Source organism: Hypanus sabinus, chromosome 3 (assembly GCF_030144855.1).
Source record: "Hypanus sabinus isolate sHypSab1 chromosome 3, sHypSab1.hap1, whole genome shotgun sequence".
In the NCBI taxonomy this organism is placed as follows: domain Eukaryota; kingdom Metazoa; phylum Chordata; class Chondrichthyes; order Myliobatiformes; family Dasyatidae; genus Hypanus; species Hypanus sabinus.
In genome coordinates this window covers 31129964-31153138 of record NC_082708.1, presented here as the reverse complement: position 1 = coordinate 31153138, position 23175 = coordinate 31129964, and the positions used below count along the sequence as shown (strand labels likewise).

The following is a 23175-nucleotide window of genomic DNA, read 5'->3' as shown; positions in this document are numbered from 1 at the left end:
AGCAGTCTAGTTTGTTGCAAATATTTTGGTCTTCTCTTTTATATTATTGGATGACTTACCTCCACACTTCATCTTTTCTCTCATTGCTTTTTTAGGTGCCTTCTATTGTTTTTTAAAAGCTTTACTACCCTCTAACTTCCCACACTGTTCAAGTTCAAGTTCAAGTTCAACTTAATTGTCATTCAACAGTAAACATCTATACTGCCAATCAAAACAATATTCCCCCAGACCAAGGTGCACAACACAGTTTGTATAACTCTCACACAACACATAAAGCAATATTACCATAAATAAATTAACAAATAATAAAGTGCATTTTACGACACAAGTTAAAAAAGAAAACAGTCTAATGCCACTGGTGCTTAATACGTGGTGAGACCTGGGTGGTGGCAGGGAATTCAGTAGTCTCACGGCTTGGGTGAAGAAGCTGTTTCCTGTCCTAACAGTCCTTGTCCTAATACTATGGTATCTCCTGCCTGATGGTAGGAGGCCAAAGAGATTGTTGGATGGATGGGAGGGATCCCTGATCCCTGAAAATACTAAAGGCCCTCTGTGTGCAGTGCTCTTGATAACTATCTCTGATGAGTAGAAGAGAGATCCTGATGATCCTTTCAGCTGTCTTCGCAATCCTTTATAGGGGCTTGCAGTCAGATGTCTTGCATTCCAGTACCAGACAGTGATGTAGCTGGTCAGGACACTCTCAATGGTGCTCCCTTAAAAATTGGCTAGGATGTTGGTGGGGGTGGAGGGGATTTGGGCAAGGGGAGATCCTCATTTGCCTCAATCTCCTCAGGAAGTTGGGACACTGATGTGCTTTCTTGACTAAAGATGTGATATTCAGGGATCAGGTGAGATTGTCTTATGTACACTCCTGGAAACTTGGAGCTCCTAACTCTCTCCATGGAGGAGCCATTTATGTGCAACCTGGAGTGGTCAGCCTGCACCTTCCTAAAGTTTACAATCATCTTTTGGTCCTGTCCATGTTGAGGTTCAAGTTGTTGTGTTCGCACCATTCTGCCAGCTAGCTGCTTTACTTCCTCTTTGAAAGCCGTCTAGTCATCGTTGTTGATGAAGTCAACCAGTGTTGTGTCATCAGCAAGCTTGATGATTCGATTCTTTTACCTTAAATTCCATAACAAATCTCTTTCATTAAAGCTCAACGTAAATTTATTATGAAAGTACATATATGTCACCATGTGCAACCCCGAGATTCATTTTCTTGTGGGCATACTCAATAAATCTATAGAATAATAAGCATAATGAATCAATGAAAGATTGCACCAATGTGGGCATTGAACCAGTGTGCAAAAGACAACAAACTGCACAAATACAAAAAGAATGGAATAATAATAGAAAAATAAATAAATAAATAAATAAGTAAGCAAGTATCAAGAACATGAAATGAAGAGTCCTTGAAGGTGAGTTCATTGGTTCATAGGTTCATTTGGAAAATGGGGTTGAGGGGAAAAATAAATGAGCCATAATTGAATGGTGGAGCAGAATCGGTGTGCTGAATGGTCTAATTCTGCTCCTATATCTTATGATCTTATCTTATAATTTTGAGTTTTTATCTGTTCTATTCATGGCTAATGAATATAAAGGGCACTGTGTGCACATGAAAGCACTTAATACTTAATTGGTGGTATTTGTGCAAATAGAATTAGACAACTCAGAAAATTGGCATGATTATGATTTTAAAAATTCTCCAACAGTAAATGTACAACCTACAATGCAACATGAATTTTTAAAAGTTTAAGATTTATGTATGTCTCTGAGCTTGGGTTTTATTTTTTGGTTACTGGGGATTTTTAAAAATCAGTTTGGAAGAGATTTACAGGAGATGGGGCAGAGTAGGGCAGAAAGGGGAAGATCTTTTCACACTGAGCTACTAAGCAGTAGAATCAATTAAAAGCAATAATGATTGGAGCAGACATTTGATAGGCTACATAGATGGTTGTGTGAGAAGTGGAGAAACAAATGGAGTTATTGTAGAAAGTAAACACCTTCATGGACAAATAGAAAATGCTGGAGTACTGACCAGGGTAAACACCAAATTTGTGGATATAAACAGAATCAATGTTTCAGGTCAAGGACACATAAGACCATAAGTCATGGAAGCAGAATTAGGCAACTTGTCCCATTGTGCCTGCTCCATTATTGGATTATGGTTAATTGATTATCCTTCTCAACCCCTGCTTTCTCCCTGTATCCTTTGACACCCTTATTAACCAAGAACCTATCAACTTCTGCTTTAAACATATCCAATGACTTGGACTCCACAGCTGTCTAAGGCAATGAATTCCACAGTTTCTTCACCCTCTGGCTAAAGAAATTCCTCCGCACCTCTGCCCTAAAGGAATGTCCTTATATTCTGAAGCTAGGCTCTATTGCCATGGCTGGAAGCGAGGCGGTGGTGGGGGTGGGGTGTGGAACTCCAAGCCACACTGAAATACAGAGGAATGAGACCCCCTCTACCCAGCATCTTGTCAGCAAGTGTGCAGTCACTGGACAACAAGATCAAGGAACTGAGGGCAAGATGTTGTATCAGAGGGAAAATTTCCTACAACTTTTCTAAACCAGTCCAGGGTCCAGCATGTGAATGCAATGTCAGTGCCTCTCCTTCCTTTGAAGTTTGTGAGGATTTGGCATGACATCTAAAACTTGGACAAATTTCTATAGATGTGTTGGTGAGAGTTTATTGACTAGTTGCATCACAGCCTGGTATGGAAACACCAATGTCCTTAAACAGAAAATCTTACAAAAGGTAATGGATATGGCCAGTGCATTGCAGGTAAAGCCCTCCCCACCACTGAGCACATCTACATGGAGCACTGTCGCAGGAAAGCAGCATCCATCACCAAGGACTCCCACCACTCAGGTCATGCTCTCTTTTTGCTGCTGCCATTAGGATGAAGGTACAGGAGCCTCTGGACTGACACTACCAGATTCAGGAACAGTTATTACCCCTCAACCATCAGGCTCTTGAACTGGTGGGATAACTTCACTCAACTTCACTTGCCCTATCACTGAGCTGTTCCCACAGCCTATTGATTCATTTTCAAGGAAGCTTCATCTCATGTTCCCAATATTTATTGCTTGTCTACTTATTATTACTATTTCTCTTTCATATTTGCACAGTTTGTTGCCTTTTTCACATTTATTACTAGTCTGTCCTGTTGAGCGTGGTCTTTCATTGATTCTAATATGGTTCTTGGATTTACTGAGTACGCCCACAAGAAAATGAATATCAGGGTTGTATATGATGACATATATCTATTTTGATAATAAATTTACTTTGGTCTTTGTAGAGTGTTAAATCCTGAAGGCTGCAAAGTGCCGAAACAATGGTTCTATTCCCTGTGCCTGGACTGAGGCACCTTTAGAATAATATTGGAGCCCACAACCAAAAAGGGACATGTGCAAAGTAAAATTGAACTCACAGCCCTGCAAGCTTAGGCTTGCCTTTACAATTGAACATAAATTTTCATCTAAGTTGTCATTTGGCTGCTCTGATGTAAAAATCACACTGAATTTCTGCTTTGGATTTGGATAGAACTTAAAGAATGACTGTTTCATGTGTCCAATGAAAAAACAGTCATAGTGTGGACCATGTGAGTTACAGTAGGTGCTCCTTTGACTTCAAGGACAGATTAAAAGAGAAGTTATTTAATGTGAAAAAGTGACTTCAGCCAGGCAAAGATGGTAGAGGTGAGTATTTGATCCTCTATAGAAGTACAAAGTAATGAACCCTCTCCTATCATGCTATGGGATGAAGGCAATAGAGGGACTGGGGATCCACAGTGAAGATGTGCCATTTGGAAAAGCTTGTAATGCAGATGTGTTAAAAGGAAACTGAGGTGTCAGAAATATAAGGGGAAGGGCACCGAGACTAAGTGGAATTAATTAGGAAGAAAAGGCTCAGACTACTTTCAACCCACAGAAACAAAGAGTCTACCAGGACAGTTATGCTTGTGGATCTTGGGGAAGAGGTTGAAATGTGCTGTGCAGGAATGGAGGATCATAAAGCTGGAAGCTGGGGAAGGAAGATCCCCAAGGAACTAAGGTAAAGTGACTGACAATGAGACTATGGAATCACAATCCAGGCTCAAAGGGGCAGGGCTGGGGTCAACGTGGTGCTAATTCTGGAATTCAGAGGTCTTAGTTTCATTCTTCTTCATTTTGGTTCCGAGTAATCATTTCTTAGCAGAAGCCTCAGTTTCATCTATCCATGACTCCAACTTAGTATTTTCTGAGCCTGACATCTGATTAAGTTCTTTGTTGGCAGTCCTTGCCTCAACAGTCTTCCTCATCCCAGACTGTGGATTCCTCTGATCTGGCTCAGTAGCTGAGCCTCAAAGTTATAGGCTGGTGAGCCTGAAGTCAGACGTGGGTAAATTATTCATACGTATTCTAAGGGACAGGATATACAAGTATTTGAATAGGCAGGTCCTGATTAGAGATAGTTGACATGGCTTTGTGTATGACAGGTCATGTCTAACCAATTTTATAGAGTTTTTCGAGAAGATTACACGGAAGGTTGGTGGTGGAGGAAGTTGTTTAAATGGACATTAGCAAGGCATTTGACAGCATCCTGCATGAGAGGCTGGTCCAGAAGGTTAAGGTGCTCGGTATTTAGGATGAAGTAGTCAATGGAATTCAACTTTGGCTTATCACAAGAAGACAGAGTTTGGTAGTAGATGGTTGCCTCACTGTCTGGAAGCCTGTTACTAGTGGTGTGCTGCAGGGATCGGTGACGGGTCTGTTGTTGTTTATCATCTGCATTAATTACTTAGATGATAATGTGGTAAACTGGAGTTGTGATGTTATGCTGATGTTGTATAATATAAGATGTTGTTGAAGCCTAATTTGAAGTATTGTGTGCAGCTCTGGTCAGCTGCTTACAGGAAAGATATAAGCTTGGAAGATTTACAAGGATATTGCTGGAACTTGAGTGCATTGAGGAAAATTTTGAATAGGTGAGGACTTTATTCCCAGGAGAGCAGGAGAATGAGGGGAGATCTTGTGGAGTTCTACAAAATTAAGAGGGTTATAGATAGGGTGAACACATGCAGGATTTTTCCCATCAGGATGGGAAAGACTGGAACTTGAGATCTAAGGTTTAGGGTGTAAGGTGAAATATTTTAGTGGAATCTGAGGGGAAACCTCTTCTCTCAAAAGATTGAGTAAGTCTGGAGCAAGTAGCCAGCAGAAGTGGTCAATGTGAGTTCAGTTGTAACTTCTAAGAGTAGTTTGGAAAGGTACATGGATGAGGAAGGTATGGAGGGTTATGATGCAGGTAGATTGGACTAGGCAGAAGACCAGGCTGGCACAGACTAGAAAGGCTGAAGGGCCGGATTCTGTGCTTTAGCACCTGAGGACTCAATGACTTAGCTTTATCGTTTTAGATTAGTGGGTGTGGACTCAGTAGGTTGCGTGGTGCCTTTTGTGCTGTGATAATTATCTACTCCTAAACAGTTAGACTTCCCTAATCATGAGGCTTCATAATTACCAACAGTAATTAAATTAGTTCCCTTTGTGTGGTGAGCACGAGGAAAATTGAATGGTGCTTTATTGGCAGATATCGTGTTTTATCCAGGTTCTTCATGAACTCTGTGCACACTTTAATACAGTGGAGGTTTGATTGTAATAGATACAGATCAAAGGTCTTGTTAGTAAAAGGAGATGGTTACAATTAAGGCTCATGACACAGAAGACCGATAAAAATTAATTTTATGGATGGCAACAAAAGTGGCAGATGGAAATATTCAAACCAAAAGGCTTTTTGGTATATCTAAGTTTGAAAGCAAGTTTTATCAATGAAGATATCATTTGCATTGCTTTATTATAGGTATGTGATTTTGCTTTGTTTTATAATTAGCATTTGCTCATTTATTTACATCACCATAAACTGGTGTCTCACATTATAACTTAAATAATTCTCCAACAAGCTGTGGCTCCCCCTCAGCTGGGTGCTCCTTTATCCAGACAGAAAAGAAGTAACTGAAGCAATACAAGATTGACTACAACTACCGGTCATAGGTTCAGGGTGAAAGGTGAAATATTTACGGGGAATCTAAGGGGGGGGGAATTTCTTCACTTAGAGGGGATGCAAGTGTGGAATGAGCAGCCAAAAGAAGTGGAGGGTACTAGTTTTGTTGTATCATTTTAGAGAAATTTGGATAGGTAAGGTATGGAGGGCTTTGGTGCAGGTAGATGGGACTAGGTAGAAACGTGGGTTTTTTTTAAGGACACAGTTTTGGTGGATAATTGATCTGATTTCTCTCTGATCATTAAGTGGACAGAGATGAGATCACCAGCACCTACAATTACTCTCTCACCGTTTATTCTTAGTAAAAGGTTCTGTGGGTATTAAAGTGGCATTGAATGACAGGGGGATTGCATTGCCAATGTTTCTGACCTGTTCTTCCACTGCTTGGACAGGTTGCAGTTCCTTTGCACACAAGGTTGGAATGGGGTGACTTAGCAAATCTAGGAAGTGTGCATTTATGCCATCTGTAACTTTATTAATATGAAGAGAGTGCAATTATGGGGTAGCAGTGAAGTGAGAAAAAGGATTAAGCATTATTAAGCATCTTGGATGATTTCAGCCCAGTCCTGATCACAGCTTCAGCTATAGATACCCCATTAATGGATAGCATTATCCCCTCCATGGAGATTAGGACTTCCTGGAGTTTGTTCTATGATCTGTGCTGCTGTGTCCCGGAAGTGAGAAGGGTATTTTAATGAATGCCATTAACTATTTCATGATATCTCGCTCATGAATGAACAGCAGGTAGTGTGTGCTTGCTGTTAGTTGTGGGGTGAGATGTGCAGCACTGGTGGGACTTTTGAGGATGGGATTGAACAGAAGAATGTTGGAGTCTGAGTCCTGATTGATAGGTTGTAGACTGAAGTCTGATGAAGTGACCAGTAGTCAGTAGTGGAGCTGGTGGGAGGTGATAGTCACTCTCTCTGACCACTGAGGTAAGGCAATTTAACTTCTGGTGGATTCATACAGGATCTCTGGGATTGATTACCGGTGTTAACCTCTGTGGCTGCATGCTTCTGCTGCTTTTGAAGACCATAAGACATAGGAGCAGAATAAGGACATTTACCCCACTGGGTCTGCACCTGGATTTGATCATGGCTGATTTATTCTCCCTTTCAACCTCATTCTCCTGTCTTCTCCCTGTAACCTTTGACTCTTACTAGTCAAGAACCTATCAACCTCCAATTTAAATATACCCAATGACTTGACCTCCACAGATGTCCATGGCAATGAATTCTATAGATTCACCACCCTCTAGCTAAAAAGATTCTTCTTCATCTCCATTCTAAAGGAATGTCCTTCTATACTGAGGCCTGTGCCCCTGGTCCTAGACTCCTCCACTATCATATGAGGTGCATTTGATGACCCTGGGCCTGTACTCACCGGAATTCAGAAGAATGAGGCGGGATCTCACTGAAATCTATCAAATGATGGAAGACTTCTGTAGAATGGATGTGGAGATGATGTTTCTTATGATGGGGGAGTCCAGAACCAGAGGACACAGCCTCAGAATAGAGGGATGTCCATTTAGAATGGAGATGAGGAGGAATTTCTTTAGCCAGGGCATGGAATTCATTGGCAAAGGCAGCCACGGAGGCCAAGTCACTGGGTATATTTAAGGCAGATGTTGACAGGTTCTTGATTAGTCAGGATTAATTCTTAGTTCAGGATTAGTTCTTGAAGGATTACAGGGAGAAGGCAAGAGACTGGGACTGAGAGGGAATGGATCAGCCATGATGAAATGACAGAGCAGACTTGATGGGTCAAATGGCCTAATTCTGTTGTTATATCTTATGGTCTTATTGGAAACATCCTCTCCACATCTACTGTATCTAGGCCCTTCAATATTCAGTAGGTTTCAGTGAGATCCTCAATCTCCTCTCCAGCAAGTACAGATGTTTTTGACAATACGGGCTACCTCTTTCACTTAATCCACCAAGACCTCCAGTGTACGGACCCAAAACCTTGAAACTCTCTCTTTCCCCTGTTCTCTTAATTTCAAAGGTTCTTGGGTCCGAATCACTCTGTATGATTACCATCAATTTCTCCACGAGCCTTTCCTTTAAGTGCAGGCTCTTTTTAATTTGAACTAGACACTGTTCTCTGCTGATACATCTGGCCACTTATTAATCAAGTAACTTCATCATCATTTAAATGGCAAGCAACATGAACTTTGACATTAGGGGTGGCATCTAGCATAATGCTATTACAGTGTCAGCGATCACTGATCAGGGTTTGATTCCTGCTGCTGACTGTAAGCAGTTTGTAGGTTCTCCCCATGACTGTGTGGGTTTCCTCTGGGTGTTCCAGTTTCCTCCCAAATTCCAAAGACTAGTCATGGTTAGTGAGTTGTGGGCATGCTATGTTGATACTGGAAGCATGGTAAAACTTGCAGACTGCTCGGCACAATTCTGGCTGATTTCATTTGATACAAATGACACATTTCATTGTATGTTTTGATGTACAGGTGACAAATAAAGCTAATCTTAACATATTGACTGTATTTCAATCAATTGCATTGTTTCTGGATGTTTGGGCGTTGCAATCAGTTTGAAGCTGTGTGCTTAAATTTCTTTTGCTCTGTGAGTCAATTAGTATAATGTTCCTTCCTGAAACAATTAAAAGTTCTTGTTACAGGATCCACCATGTGTTTATTTGGAGTTGCTAACCTGCACCTTCTGTTGCTTAAGAAACCTTTTTTAACTATACCACTCAAGATTGGACTCAAGTGACTGCTTTGAATACAAACAATTCACATTTAACTTGAACTTCAAGATAATTGAAACAGAGTCTTCATCATGCTTTCTGATGGAAAATCTGTTTATTAAGTCCTATGATTTAAATTTAGTTTGATATTGCTTCTTAATTGTGGGCATTAAAACTGAACTGTGTTTTAATTAAAACTATCACAGCCAAGGTTTGAAATTCTTTCACAGCTTAATTACTAATACAGTAGCAACGAATTGCACAAAGCATTGTATGGTGACAGACCGAGGCACCTTTGCACAATGTTTTCCCCTTGTTTCAGGTATCAGATACAATAAACAGCTTTCAGTTTGACCTGTGGTGTACAAAGATTAATAGCACTGGAGGCAGGTCATTGAAAGCATAGTGCAAAGAAGCCAATGACTGAAGTGGGTGGAGTCTATGTGAAGTTTGTTGTATTTGTTTAACAACTAACAACTCAAATCATTCTGTTTACCTGGACTTCATAGCAGGAGTTCTTTCTTGTCAAAGCGTACACCGAGATTTTGATATTTTGCGCTTTCACTGAGTAGCTGAGAAAGCAGCAATGAAAGGATCTAGAAAAGAAACCACACACAATGAGGTTCAAGACCAAGCCAAGGCAGATAGCATGGGTTCTGAACTGAGTGACAATGATACTTCACCTCCAGTTTCTGGAAATGCACTTCAGTCACCTGTCACTACAAGTACTTGGGCGCAGCGTGGAAGGAATAAAGATTTGCTGCTCTGTGACGAAAGCAACGTTTCACAGATGTGTGATTCTAGCAAAGAGGAGGCAAATTCAGCTCAGGTTAGTGCCATACCATTTCATGTGGATCATGTTCGGATGGTGTCAAGGGTGGCTTATCACTGTGAAGTGAAATCCAAATGCCTTGCAATTGCTTTCTTGACTGTTACTGTACATGGAAAGAATTTCTTTCAACAATGTTCAATATTCAGTATTTAACAAGTGATTTCTGTTTCAGTTGAATTTTCAGCATCTATGATTGTAACCCAACTTATCTGACAGTATTGCAGCATGCAGCATTGTAGCTGAAAGGCCTGGACAGAGTAGGTGTGGAGAGGATGTTTCAATTCATAGGAAGCCTGAGATTAGAATACAGGGATTTCTCTTTAGAACTGAAAAATTTCCTCAGCCAGAAGGTAGTAAGTCTGGGGAATTCTGTGCCACAGAGGGCTGAGGAGGCAAAGTGTATTTAGGGTAGAGATTGATAGTTTCTTGATTCAAATTTTGAAGTTCAAAGTAAATTTATTATAAAAGTACATATATGTTAAAGAATAGATCAAAGATTAACTTTATTTGTCACATGTACATTGAAACATACAGTGAAATGAGTTATTGGCATCAATGACCAACACAGTCTGAGGATGTGCTGGGGGTACTTCACAAATTTCACCATGCTACTGGTGCCAACATAGCATGGCCACAACCTGCTAATACCCCCTGCCTTTGGAACGTGGGAAGAAACTGGAATATCTGTAGGAGACTCTCGCAGTCATATTGAGAATATACAAACTCCTCACAGATAGCGACAGGAATTGAGCCTTAATTGCTCACACTGTAGACCATTATATTAACTGCTATGTTACCTTGCTGCCCATAACATATACTACCTCGAGATTTTTTTTTGCAGGCATTTACAAGAACAAAAGATAAAAAAAAAATTATGAAAAACTATGCACAAAGATGAACAAACATCAATGTGGAGAATAAGACATACCATGCAAATAAAAGTAATATTGAGAACCTGATTTGGTAAGGGTTACATGGAGAAGGTGGGAGAATAGAGATGACTAAAGAAATAAACAGTCATGACTGAATGGTGGAACAGACACAATGGACTGACTGGCCTAATTCAGCTCTTGTATCTTAGGGTCCTATGGTCTTATGTAGTTTACTGCAGATAAACAAATAAACAAATCTCTAAATAACATCATATAAAAGCTTACAAACAATTACAATAGTAAGTAACATATCACTTATGGCAAGCAATGATCACTTCGATATGTTTAATATAGATGAAGGTCTATTATTTATTGGAGAAAAATATTCAGCTCTTTATGTGAAGTTACTTATTAATGTCATTACTCCATGTCCTAGAAGATCAAAACCAATAGTCAAAAGTCCACTGATACTAGGGCTGATTAGTGGGTAAAGGACAGAACAAAGGAGAACTATGCTAACTGCTTTCTGTGATGCTTTATGTTTTAGTCAAATGCTAATGGTTAGAATTGTAAAAAAAAACAAATATCCTCCAGGACTTTAAAAGTGCCAAATTATGACCGGTGCCCAATGAGGGTCATCATAAACAATTACAAAAAGGCAGAGTCGAAACAAAGGGAACAAAAGAGAAAAATTTTAAAAAGTCCAATAGTGTTTGACATCCTTTTAGTGGAGTGCTGCAGGACAGATGCTTAACTTAAGAAGAATGTTCCATCTAAAGTGGACGTTAGAGCAAGGTCCACTTTTCAAATCTACAACTGAGACAAGAAATTATTATAAAATGACTGAAATAAAAAAGGATGAAAATAAAGACAATGACTCATGGTAGCTGGTTGGCCTTGAATAAGGTGAAGGACTGAATTAGCCCTTAGTTTACTGTCCAGTCTGTTTTCTAATCGAGGTGTTGATGGTGCTAGAAGTACGGAGAGGACATCATTTTAAGGTTGTTGGACGAAAGTATAGGGGGTGTCAGAGGTAGGTTTTTCACACAGAGAGTGGAAAGTCCATAGAAAGCACTGCCCCAGCTGGTGACAGAGGCAGATACATTCGAGACATTTAAGAGACTCGAAAATAGGCACGTGCATGAAAGAAAAAGTGCTTTGTGGGAGGAAAGGGTTAAGCTGAATTTGGAGTAAGTTAAAAGGTAGGCAGAACAATGTGGGCCGAAAGGTCTGTGCTGTGCTGTATAGTTTGATGTATCATAAGTGTTGGTGTTCTAATGAAGGTAGCCTCAGTTTTTCCAAATATTCAAATTTTCTTCCTTTTAGTGAGTAGTCTAATGAATCTACCTTTCCTTTCTGTTTAATGCCTCAACATGGTGCCCCAAACTGCATATAGCACCCTGATTTCAATCTTTCTACTGGTTTACCATTTCATTTTATCTCGTGTTTTCCATGTTATTTTGCGATAAAACCATTGTCTGTTGGTTTTTCAATGACCTTATGTGATTTATGTTCTACTTTAAAAATCTTCTGAACCTCAACCAAATTCCTCTGCTCTCTCATATCAACAAGCCATTCCATGTATCTGCTCACATTTGCTGGCATTGGATTTCATCTGCTTTCAACCTACGTGTAAAATTTATATGCGGTGCTTTTTGTCCAAATAATCATCATATAAACAGAGGCATTTTCAAAACAGAATTCTGTGAAACATCAAAATCTGCTTTCAATTATTTTGAGAACATGTAGCAGTCAAATGATACTGCAGTTCTTTTATGCATCTTTGATATTTTTACCATATTTACTCTGTCTGAACAGTTAATTTTTTTAACTAAATGTAAGGCTTTGTTACATTCTTTATCACTAATTTTTTCCAATTAATAGATTACTTTTTGACCTAACTTTACAAAGATTTTGTCAGCTTTTCTCCTGATATTTTTGCTTTGATGGTGTTGTACTCCACAGAAATTGGGAAATGTATTAATAGGTTAATGAAGGGATAATGTTTTATATAGGAGTTTTGGCAGTGGGAGCCTGCAGGTTGGACCAGAAAAGTAAGAGGGGCTTCACAGTAAGCACGTTTAATGATGAAAGGGAATTGACAGCTCGAAGAACTTCTCCCGTAAGGATCCTGATGAAGGGTCTTAGCCTGAAATGTCGACTGTACTCTTTTCTGTAGATGCTGCCTGGCCTGCTGAGTTCCTCCAATATTTTGTGTGTGCGTCTTCTTTGTCCTTAAGGATATTTTCCCTTTCCATTGTCATTTTCTTGCAACCAATTTTGTTAACTGAAACAAATCAATATAAGCATGTAATTTAGAAACCAGAAATGTAAAACTGAACACTTGACTGTCAGGATGAACCCTGAGCAATTGGATGCACTTTCACCTATTTCTAAAGGCCATAGATTTTTTTTGTTTTATTCCTCTATGTCATGTGAATATCGTTAACAAGATCTGCATTTATTGCTGCTTCCTAAATGTCCTCTCAACTGAGAAGTTGATGGTTATTTTAATATATCATTGTCAAGAGCCCAAAATTAGGATAGAAATAAGCCGCCAGGCTTCTCAATAATGATCATGACCAGTCTGCGGGATTCAATACCTCTTCTGTGCCAGTCCCCCATAACCCTGAATTTCTCTATCTTTCAAATATTTATCCTTCACCTTAAATATATCTAATGATTTGATATCCACCACCCTTACTGGAAGAAAATTCCAGCGACTCTGTACACTCTAAGAGAAGATACAATTTTAAATGACTGACCTCTTTTTTTTTAAACTTTGTCCTTTGTTCATAACCCACCCACTTATGGAAACATTTCAATATCTACCCGGCCAAGAACCCCTTAGGATCCTTCATGTCTGAATAAGGTCACCCATCATTCTTTTAAACTCCAAGGAATATAAGTCCAAAGTGTCTAGCTTCTCTTGTTATGAGAAGCTCACTGGAATAACATTGTCAATCACGCATCAATTTATACTACTCTTGCCTCTGAATGAGAAAGTTTTGGGTTCAAGACCCATTTCAGAGAATTGAGTATAAAACAGTGGGCTAATACTACAAAATAAGGGCCCAATTATTTAAAACTGAGAGTGCTAGAGGCTAGCTCAATAGATATATTGAGAGTGTAGATTGATAAATGTATGGCAAACTGAGGAATTGTGGATCATGGGGAACTGACCAGATAAGGAGATAAGGCCAGCACAGATCAGCAGTGATCATGTTGAACAGTGGGGTGACTAAGTGGCCTAATCCTGCTCCTATTTTATGGTATTCTTTTCTCATTATCAAAGGGCTGTTTGTGGATGTTTGCTCTGTGCATCATGTTATTCATGATGTCTTAATATACATGAAGCTAAATAAAGCTGAAGGATTCTGTATATTTGGAAAATTTCTGTCTGAGTCTGCAGAACATTGTGCTAAACCTTTGAAATTGCTGATTATATGGAGGGTTTTCAATCCTTTATCAATGCTTTCTCTTCTGTTGAATTTACACAGTTCCTATCTCTCACCCAAAGTGTAGGAATAAGTAATGCGAAGCTTATGTTCCTTTAACTGATTCAAGGAACTACACAGTAGGCCTGGAGAATTTTGTGGGTTAATGTTCTAATGAAGAGTCATTGACCTGTAACATTCTTTCACTCTCTATAGGAGCTGCCTGATCTGTTGAATATTCCAGCACTCTCTTTTTGTTTTGAATTTCTAGCATCTGCAGTTCAACAACTTTTCAAATATCATTGTCTCAGATGCCAGCACATATAATAGTCACATTTTGGAATCAGTGATTCACAGTCATATGCTTTGGAAAGTGAAGTACAGTTCTGCTTTGAAAGGAATGAAAAGTATACGATAAAGAGAATGTAGTGGTGATTCACCAGGATGTTGCCTGGGATGGAACAATTCGCAAATCAATTATGATCAGAGACTCTATCATTTAGGTCTGTTCTCCCTGGAGCAAAGGCAGTTAAGAGGGAACATAGTTAAAGCATATAAATTTTTGAGGGCTTTAGACAGGGCAGATGCAGAAATATTACCCCCATATCAGAGCTAGATGAACCACAGCTTTAGAGTAATGGTGAAGAGATATGAGGAAGACCTTCTTCACCAAAAGAGTGAGAGCTAAATGGAATATACCGCCTGAGAAAGTGGTTGAAGAAGGATCTCTGACAGCATTTAGGACGTGTCTAGTTGAGTACTTGAATAGGCTTGGGCATGGCAGGGGATGGTGTGTAGGGTGCTGTGGACTACATACTAGATGATGGAATTAATAATGAAGGGTTAACTTGGCTTGGCTGAGTTGGATGGATGGCTTGTTTCCATGCTGTATCATTATATGAGTTGTCAAATAATTATGGAAGTATTATGGCACAGAAGGAGGCCATTTGGCCCATGGAATCTCTACTATCTCCCAGTAGACAGTTATTCACTTTTTCTCCATAACTCTGCACATTATTTCTTCTTCTGTTCCCATCCACCTCCTGACTGCTCAGATTAATTCCGTTTCTACCACCCTTTCAGAAAGTGTGTTCAAATTCATGGCTACCCACTGTGTGATTGTTTTTAGCTTTTATAGTCTATCCTTTAGCTGAAACTCCTCAGCCCTAGAACCATTCCAGAGATTCCCACTTAGACCAAAGGACGTTGGAGCAGAGTTAGGCCATTCAGCCATCATCCATTCTGCCATTCCATCATGACTAATTTATTATCACTCTCAATTCCATTTGCCTGCCTTCCCTCTGTAACATTTGATGTTCTTACTAATCCATCCTCTGGCTAAAGTAATTCCTCCTCATTTCAGCTCCAAAGGGACATCCTTCTGTTCTGAGGCTGTGTCCTTTCATCTTAGACTCCCTCACTATAGGAAACATCCTCTCAATGTCCACTCTACCTAGGCTTTTCAATATTTGACGAGTTTCAATGAACTCTCCCCTTATTCTTCTAAACTCCAGCAAGTACAGACCTAGAGCCCTCAAACACTCCTTATGCATTAACCCTTTCATTCCTGGGATTATTCTCATGAATATCCTCTGGATCCTCTCCAATGCCAACACATCCTTTCTTAAATAAGGGGTCCAGAATTGGACTCGATACTCTAGCAGTGACCTGAAAGTGTTAAGACTACACAACATGAGAAACAGAAGCAGAAGTAGGCCATCTGGTCTCTCAGTCCTGTTCTACCATTCAAGATTATGGCTGTATTCTGTACACATTCCTTGATTCCCTTAATAAACAGAAATATATGGAACCTTGTACTAAACATCAAGCATAGAATTGTACAGCAGCTGGCCCCTTGGTTCATGAGGTCTGTGTCGATCATGATGCTGATTTGAACTGCACATCTACTTACACATGGTCTACTTCTTTCAAGACCTTATTTGTTAAAGTTGAGTGAAAACTGGCCCCTCAGGTATCTTTTCAATCTGCCTCCTCTCACCTTAAACCAGTTATGTGAACTCTAATAGTCTTTTTCTCTCACAACCATGATCAAGATCAGAGTTTTGTAGTCTGCTCTGAAAAAACGGAACCATCCCAAAGGCACATCTGACTATCTTTTAAACTTCTGTAAAATAAGCAGAACACTCTTGTCAGTCCTTAATATTGAAACCAAACAGAATCACAGAAAACATTCCCTAAAATATACAGAAAAATAATGCCGTAAAATAATTGAATTTGAATTTGACTTATTAAAGTTACCAGGAGCCAGCATTTCCATCATTAGGTATTACATCATTTCTGAAGTTTGGAAAAGTATTTAGAACTTTAATTGCTTTATGTTTAAGGGAATATGTAATACTGAGTTAGAGTAATTTGAGAAGCCTTTAGTCTGAATGACAATGCACTTGGGGAAATTACAGTTCAGCTTGTGAATGGAGATTAAAGGTGAAAACCCAGGAGCTCTACCATTATTTGAGAACCAGTATGTCATAATTACTTTAATTATATGAACAAAAAATATAATGAGCTTCAGCAATTACATTTCTGATTTCCTTATCTATCCAGTTTAACCATTTGAGAACTATTATGTTAGGCAATTATATTTTTTTTAAAGATAAAAGCAACCAAGGATAAATTTGTTCTGTTTTGGATGTGAGCATTGGTAATTATTGCTCAGCCTGGTAGCTGTGAAAAAAAATCACTGTGGGTCATCTTTATTTCAAATTAAAAGCATTCATTCACAAATTACAGTACATTTGTAAATAACCATTCATACAATCAAGATTAATGTTAAGGCTTTTTAAAATGTCATATTTATTCCTTGTGAAAAAAGTTGAAGGCTTTTTTTTCATTAGTTCCAGCCTCTAACTGTGGCCGTTCCCAGAAGAGTCTCTGCAGTGGCCATAGCAAGCTTCATTGCATCCCTCAGCATTTGGTTCTACACCCAGGATATTCCTGTTTATAGCATTTGTTCATGAGCACCACCTTGCATCTGAAGACCAGCAAGTTTTGGGCAGCCCAGAAGTCATCTTCGAATGAAATGATAATCTTCCAGCTGCAGTTAATGTTTTTCTCAGCATGTTTCCTTGGCAACAGCCAGAAAAAGGGCAAAGTCCTGTGTTATACATGAATTTAGGATGAGCTTTGGTGAATACTAAAGCATCTCTTACAAAAAGCTCTTGGTAAGCAGAAAGAGATACACACCGCATCCACCTTGATCATGGAACATTGCCACAAGAAAGCAGTATTCTTTATCAGGAACTCTCACTAATGAGGCCAGGCTCTCTTTTCACTAGTGCCATTGGGAAGGAGGTACAGAGGCCTTAGGTTCCACACCACCAGCTTCAACAACAGTTATTTCCCTTCAACTATCAGGCCCCTGAACCAAGTGTGGTTAACCTCATTCACCTCAATCCTGAACTGATTTCATAACCTATGGACTCACTTTCAAGGACTCTACAACTCCTATTCTCAGTATTTTTTGCTACTTTTTACTTGCAGAGTTTATTTCTTTTACAAATTGCTTGTTTGTCGATTTTTGTGTGCAGTTTTTCATTGATTCCATTGTATTTCTCAGTTCTACTGTGAATGCCTGCAAGGAAATGAATCTCAGGGTAGTATATGGTGACATATAAGTACATTCATAATAAATTCACTTGGAACTTTAAACCCTGAGGAGAGCGTACATTGGTGTTGAGACATTGGCTTTGCATGAAAGATTTGATGGGAAATGTCCCTTCCACCACCAATCATGTAATGTCTTGGTACTTGTCTGAAAACCCTGATAAGGAGGCATTTTGTCAAATGAGAGAATGCTTGAAAAACAGGATATCACCATCTGACAGGATCCAAATTAAGGAATCATTTTGTGGCAATGTGGCCAGACTCATTCTTCATAGCATTGGAGGAGAACCTCAGTCCTTACCATTTATCCCTTGTAGAAAAGTCTGCAGAAGAACACCCTTGATTGCAATAATCAGGCAGTGTTCCAGACCCTGTGGAAAGGAGATGGTAGATCTTGTTGTGTGGTTCCCAAAGCATTTGTTAGTGATGCCTGGTGTTTGTGAAAACTGAATTTAGGCACAGTTTGATGCAGCCATGGACAGTATGTCCATTTCTTCCAAGTGATCTGGTTTCCTCCTATGGCCTTGTGATGTGCTAGTAGATTAACTGGGTGGCAGAAGATTTGAGATGGAGTTGGGATAGATGAGGGGGACGTGATGGATATATAAGTGTGAATGGGTTACAGTAAATTGGCATGAATTTCATAGGCTGAATGGTCTTTCCATGTGGTATGAAAAGAGTCTGCTTGAAAAAGACACCAGTGAGGCAAATGCACAAAAAATATTCTGGATGGGGTATGTCACCAAGAATGTCCCAAAAATAGCTAAGTCAAACCGGGCTCTGGCAGATGGTTAGAAACTGAAAGGAGAGAAATGCCTACTCAAGCTCATCTTTACTGAGTCTACTTACGACATGTACATCTGTTCTTGTCAGTAGTGTTAGTGGCGGCCACAACACACAGTCCCTGTGGAGATGTTCCTTCCTTCACAGTGAGGACAACCTGCACCATTGTGCCTTGCTTCCAGATGAAGTGCCTTTAGAACAGATCGAGCTGCTCTGAGGTCAGTATCCACATGATGTGGTGGGACCAAAGCACTTCATCATGATCTGTAATTTTCAGTCCTCCTGTTTCAATGAGGAGAGCAGATGATGCACATCAGGATCCGTTTCTGAAAGTATTGCTGACCTTTTGAAGCACAGGCTACATGTCAGAGTTAAGTTTTCTGCACAGAGAGACATGGGTGCATGGAACACACTGCCAGGGGTAGTGGCAGAAGCAGATACATTATGGGCACTTAAGAGACTCTTGGATAAACACATAGATGAAGGAGAAATAGACTGTACTCTTCTAGATGCTGTCTGGCCTGCTGAGTTCCTCCAGCGTAATGTGTGTGTTGCTTGGATTTCATGCATCTGCAGATTTTCTCTTGTTTGAGAAGGCAACTAATAAAGCCATAAGGAGGATAAGATGAAATATGTGGCCAATAATATGGCACTTGCAGTGTGCTGGAAGTGTGAGTGCCTCGGAGGCAAAAGTGAGTGCAATTGCTATTATTAGGGAGAAGGTGCTTGGGAAGCTGAAAAGTCTGAAGATGGATAAGTCACCTGGACCAGATGGAATACACACAGGGTTCTGAAAGAGGTAGCTGATCGTGGAAGGATTAGTAATGATCTTTGAAGAATTGCTAGATTCTGGCATGGTTCCAGAGAATTGGAAAATTGCAAATGTCACTTCACTCTTCAAGAAAGGATTGATACAGGGTTTTGACCCAAAGCATTAATCATTCCACCACCCTCACCCCCTTCCCCCTCCCCCCCATGAGATGCTGCTCGATCTGCTAAATTCCTCCAGCAGATTATTTGTTGCTGCAGTTCCCAGCATCAGCCCGCTCACCTCCATTCAGGGCCCCAAACAGTCCTTCCATGTGAGGCAAACACTTCACCTGCGAATCTGCTATTGTGTCCGGTGCTCCCAATGTGGCCTTCTCTACATTGGTGAGTCCAGTTGTAAGTTGGGGGATCGCTTCCTGCAGCTCCTCTGCCAAAAGTGGAACTTTCTGGTGGCCAAATATTTTAATTCCAGTTCCCACTCCCGTTCTGACATGTTGGCCCATGGCCTCCTCTTGTGCCAAGATGAGGTCACCCACAGGGTGGAGGAAAAACATGTAATATTCCATCTGGGTAGCCTCCAACCCGATGGCATGTATATTGATTATTCCTTCCAGTAAAAAGCGATTTCTCTCCCCCTTCCTCTTTTTCTATTCTCCACTTTGGCCTCTTACCTCTTCTCACCTTCCTATCCCCTCCCCATGGGTCCCCTTCTTCTTTCCTTTCTCCTGTGGTGCTCTCTCCTCTCCTATCAGACACCTTCTTCTCCAGCACTTTATCTTTCCTACCCACCTATCACCTTCCAGCTATCATCCTTCCCCTCCCCCTCCTTTTTTACTCTGGCATCTTCCCCCTTCCTTTACAATCCTGAGAAGGGTCTCAGTCTGCAACATCGACTGCCTATTCCTTTCCATAGCTGCTGCCTGGCTTGCTGAGTTCCTGCAGCATTTTGTGTGCGTTACTTTGGATTTCCAGTGTCTGTGGACTTTCACGCCTTTATGACTTGCAGCCTTTTGTGTTGCCCTGGAGGTAAGCAACCTCTGAAATAACCTTGTACCATTTGTTTCTTTCAGGTGCCTTTAGGGAAACACAATGATACTCTTGTCTACACTCCTACAGAACAAAGCCCAAAGTCTTTACGGTACGGCATCAATAACGTTGGACTGGAGGCCAACCTGAGTGAACTATTTCCTTTACCAGTTGGGATCAGCAATGTCTATATCAATATTGTTGGCATGACTTGCCAGTCATGTGTGCAGTCAATAGAGGGACACATTTCTAAACAGAATGGCATTGTTAGTATTAGGGTCTCTCTCAAACACAATACTGCTCTGGTGCAGTATGAACCAACGATAATCACCGCTCAACAGATATGTGAGGCAATTGATGACATGGGCTTTGAAGCATTTCTCTCTAATCAAGATCCACCACTGCTTGAGAAGAAAGTTCATTTACCCATTGAAGCAATGGTGAAAATGAAGGTGGAAGGCATGACTTGCCATTCTTGTGTAAGTTCAATTGAAAACAAAATCGGAAAGCTGCATGGTGTGAATCGAGTCACAGTCTCCCTTAACAACCAAAAAGCAGTTATAATTTACCAGCCTCAGGTGATTCAACCCGAAGAGCTTCAAAACCAAATTAATGACGCGGGTTTTCAAGCAACGATCAAGAGCAGGACAAGCTCTCTAAAACGAGGTGTGAACAGCGCACAAGATGGTAAACAAAATAAAGCAGTGAAATCAAAGAAGGTGGCATCACATTCTGTCAGGAACCCCATGACAGTAACTTTCTGCATAGAGGGGATGCATTGCAAGTCCTGTGTCTCTAATATTGAAGGGAATGTCAGCGAGCTCCCAGGAGTGCAGAGTATCACAGTGTCTTTGGAGGAAAAAAAAGCTATTGCAAAGTATGATCCTCTCTTGACTAATCCAACATCATTAAAATCAGCTATAGAGGCTTTACCACCAGGAAAATTTAAAGTATATCTTCCAAATGGAATGGAAATGAGAAGTGAGCCTTTTTCGTCAATTCCACTGACACCATTAATACACGAGCCAAATGGTAGTACTCAAAAGCACTTTCAAACTTCCACCATCACAACTGCTTTCAACATTGGAGGAATAGCTCATAATTTTTGCATCCAGTCTATAGAGAGTGAGATCTCCAAAAGAAAAGGGGTGAAATCAATTGAAGTTTCACCAGCCGAAGAGCAAGCAACAATCCACTTTGACCCAGCATTAACAAATTCAGAGGAACTGAAAACTGCCATAAATGAGATGGGATTTATTGCCTCTGTGTCTGGTAGGATATCAACTTTTGACTTGGCTGCTAATGATTGTTGAATAATATTTTCATTGTTCTAGTGAAGCATTTATTAAGAGTAAGGAGCTTCTAAGGTTCATTTCTCACAAGAGTTTTGATGGAGGTCCAAAGAGTGATGTCGAAGGAATCCATCTTAAAACTAGGCAGATGGGTGGAGCAGAGGTGAGGAATGAGGTCAATGTGAAATGCTGCTCACCAGCATAAGTTTGGAACCTGAGTTACTGGAGGAGGGTACAGAGCCGTTCATAGCATTTTAGTGCAAATAGTCTTTTTCTGTAAACCTGTTTCCAGATAAATGCCAAGAAGTTGGTTTTGATGTCTCATGAAAGGAAAAGCAGGTAAGTTCAGCAGAGTATGGTTATGATTTTCCTACGAAATCTCAACAGGTCTCCTGCTTGTCAGTCATAGAGAGATACAGCAGTGAAACAGGCCATTCAGCCCACTGAGCCTGTGTTGACCATACTTCAGAATTTGAATCAGAATCAGGTTTATTATCACTGAAATATGTAATGAAATTTGTTTCTTTACAGCAGCAGTATAGTGTGATATGTATAAAATGACTAAGTTGCAATAAATATATATAAAAAATAAACTAGATGGGCCAAAGAGCCTGTTTCTGTGCTGTATTTCTCTACGACTCTACATAAGTAGTGCAAAAACAGAGCAAAAATGAGTAAGTGTTCATGGATTCATGGCCCATTCAGAAATCTGATGGCAGAGAAGAGGCTGCTCCTAAAATGTTGAGTCTGTGTCTTCCTGATGAGAGGAGCAATGAGACGAGGGCACTGCCTTGATAGATGTTTTTAATGCTGAACGCCGCCTTCTTCAGGCATCCCCTATTAAAGATGTCCCTGATGGAAGGGTTTCTTGTGCCCATGATGGCGCCGGCTGAGTTTACAAGCCTTGGCAGCATTTTCTGACTCTGTGCATTGGCACTTCCATACCAGCTGCTGATGCAGCCAGGCAGATTGCTCCACACGGTACATCTGTAGAAATCTGCCAGTCTTACATTAACCTATTTTATTCCCCACATTCTTATCAACTCCGTCTCATTCCCCCACACCCTCAAATCCTGCCATTTAGCTATACAGAAAGGCAATATACAGCAGCCAGTTAACCTAACGACCTGCATACTTCAGCAATATGGGAGGAAATTGGAATACCTGGACAAAACACAATTCATCATACAGAGTATGTGCAAACTCCACATAGACGAAGTCCAAAGCTCAGGCTGGAACCCAGGTCACAACAGGGTGAGGCAGCAGATCTATGAGCTGTGCCACTGAGCCACCCTGATTTTTCTTACATTATGAAAAATCTTTTATTTAACGGGAGGCTGCCTTCATCCTCCTCACTGGTCCAGTGAAAATTTCATCATTTTTTGATTGATGTTGTAAGATCTTGGTTAATGTTATAGAGTTTTACAGCCCAACTCATCCATGCTAATCAAGATGCTCTCCTGAGCTAGTCCTATTTGCCTGTGTTTAGCCCATATTCCTCTAAACCTTTCCTATCCATGTATCAGTTTAAATATTGTACCTGTCTCTGCCACTTCCACTGGCTCATCATTCCATATACACACCACCCTCTTGAAAGCTAGCCCCTCAAGTGACCTTTAAGTCTTCTTTCGTCTTAAACTTACACCACTAATTTAGACTTCCCTTCCATGGGGAAAGAAAGACTGTGATAATCCCTGTTATCATGTCCCATATGATTTTGTGATCCTCTATAAGATCACATCTCAGTTTCCTTCACTCAGGGGAATTGGTCTCAGCCTATCCATTC

General features: G+C 40.3%; 1 protein-coding gene across 5 annotated transcripts in view; it reads left to right on the top strand.

The window, feature by feature from the left end:
* LOC132391151 (copper-transporting ATPase 2-like) overlaps nt 1-23175 on the top strand; it is a 113561-nt gene that overhangs the window by 16381 nt on the left and 74005 nt on the right. For 2 of the 5 annotated variants that reach the window (XM_059963981.1, XM_059963982.1), the window contains exon 2: nt 20142-21369. In XM_059963981.1, coding sequence (XP_059819964.1) covers nt 20142-21369 — 1228 coding nt within the window. Of the gene's footprint in view, nt 1-3968; nt 4064-9264; nt 9585-20141; nt 21370-23175 lie in introns of those variants that run through there. The other 3 variants (XR_009511098.1, XM_059963980.1, XM_059963983.1) reach the window with 3 other exon arrangements.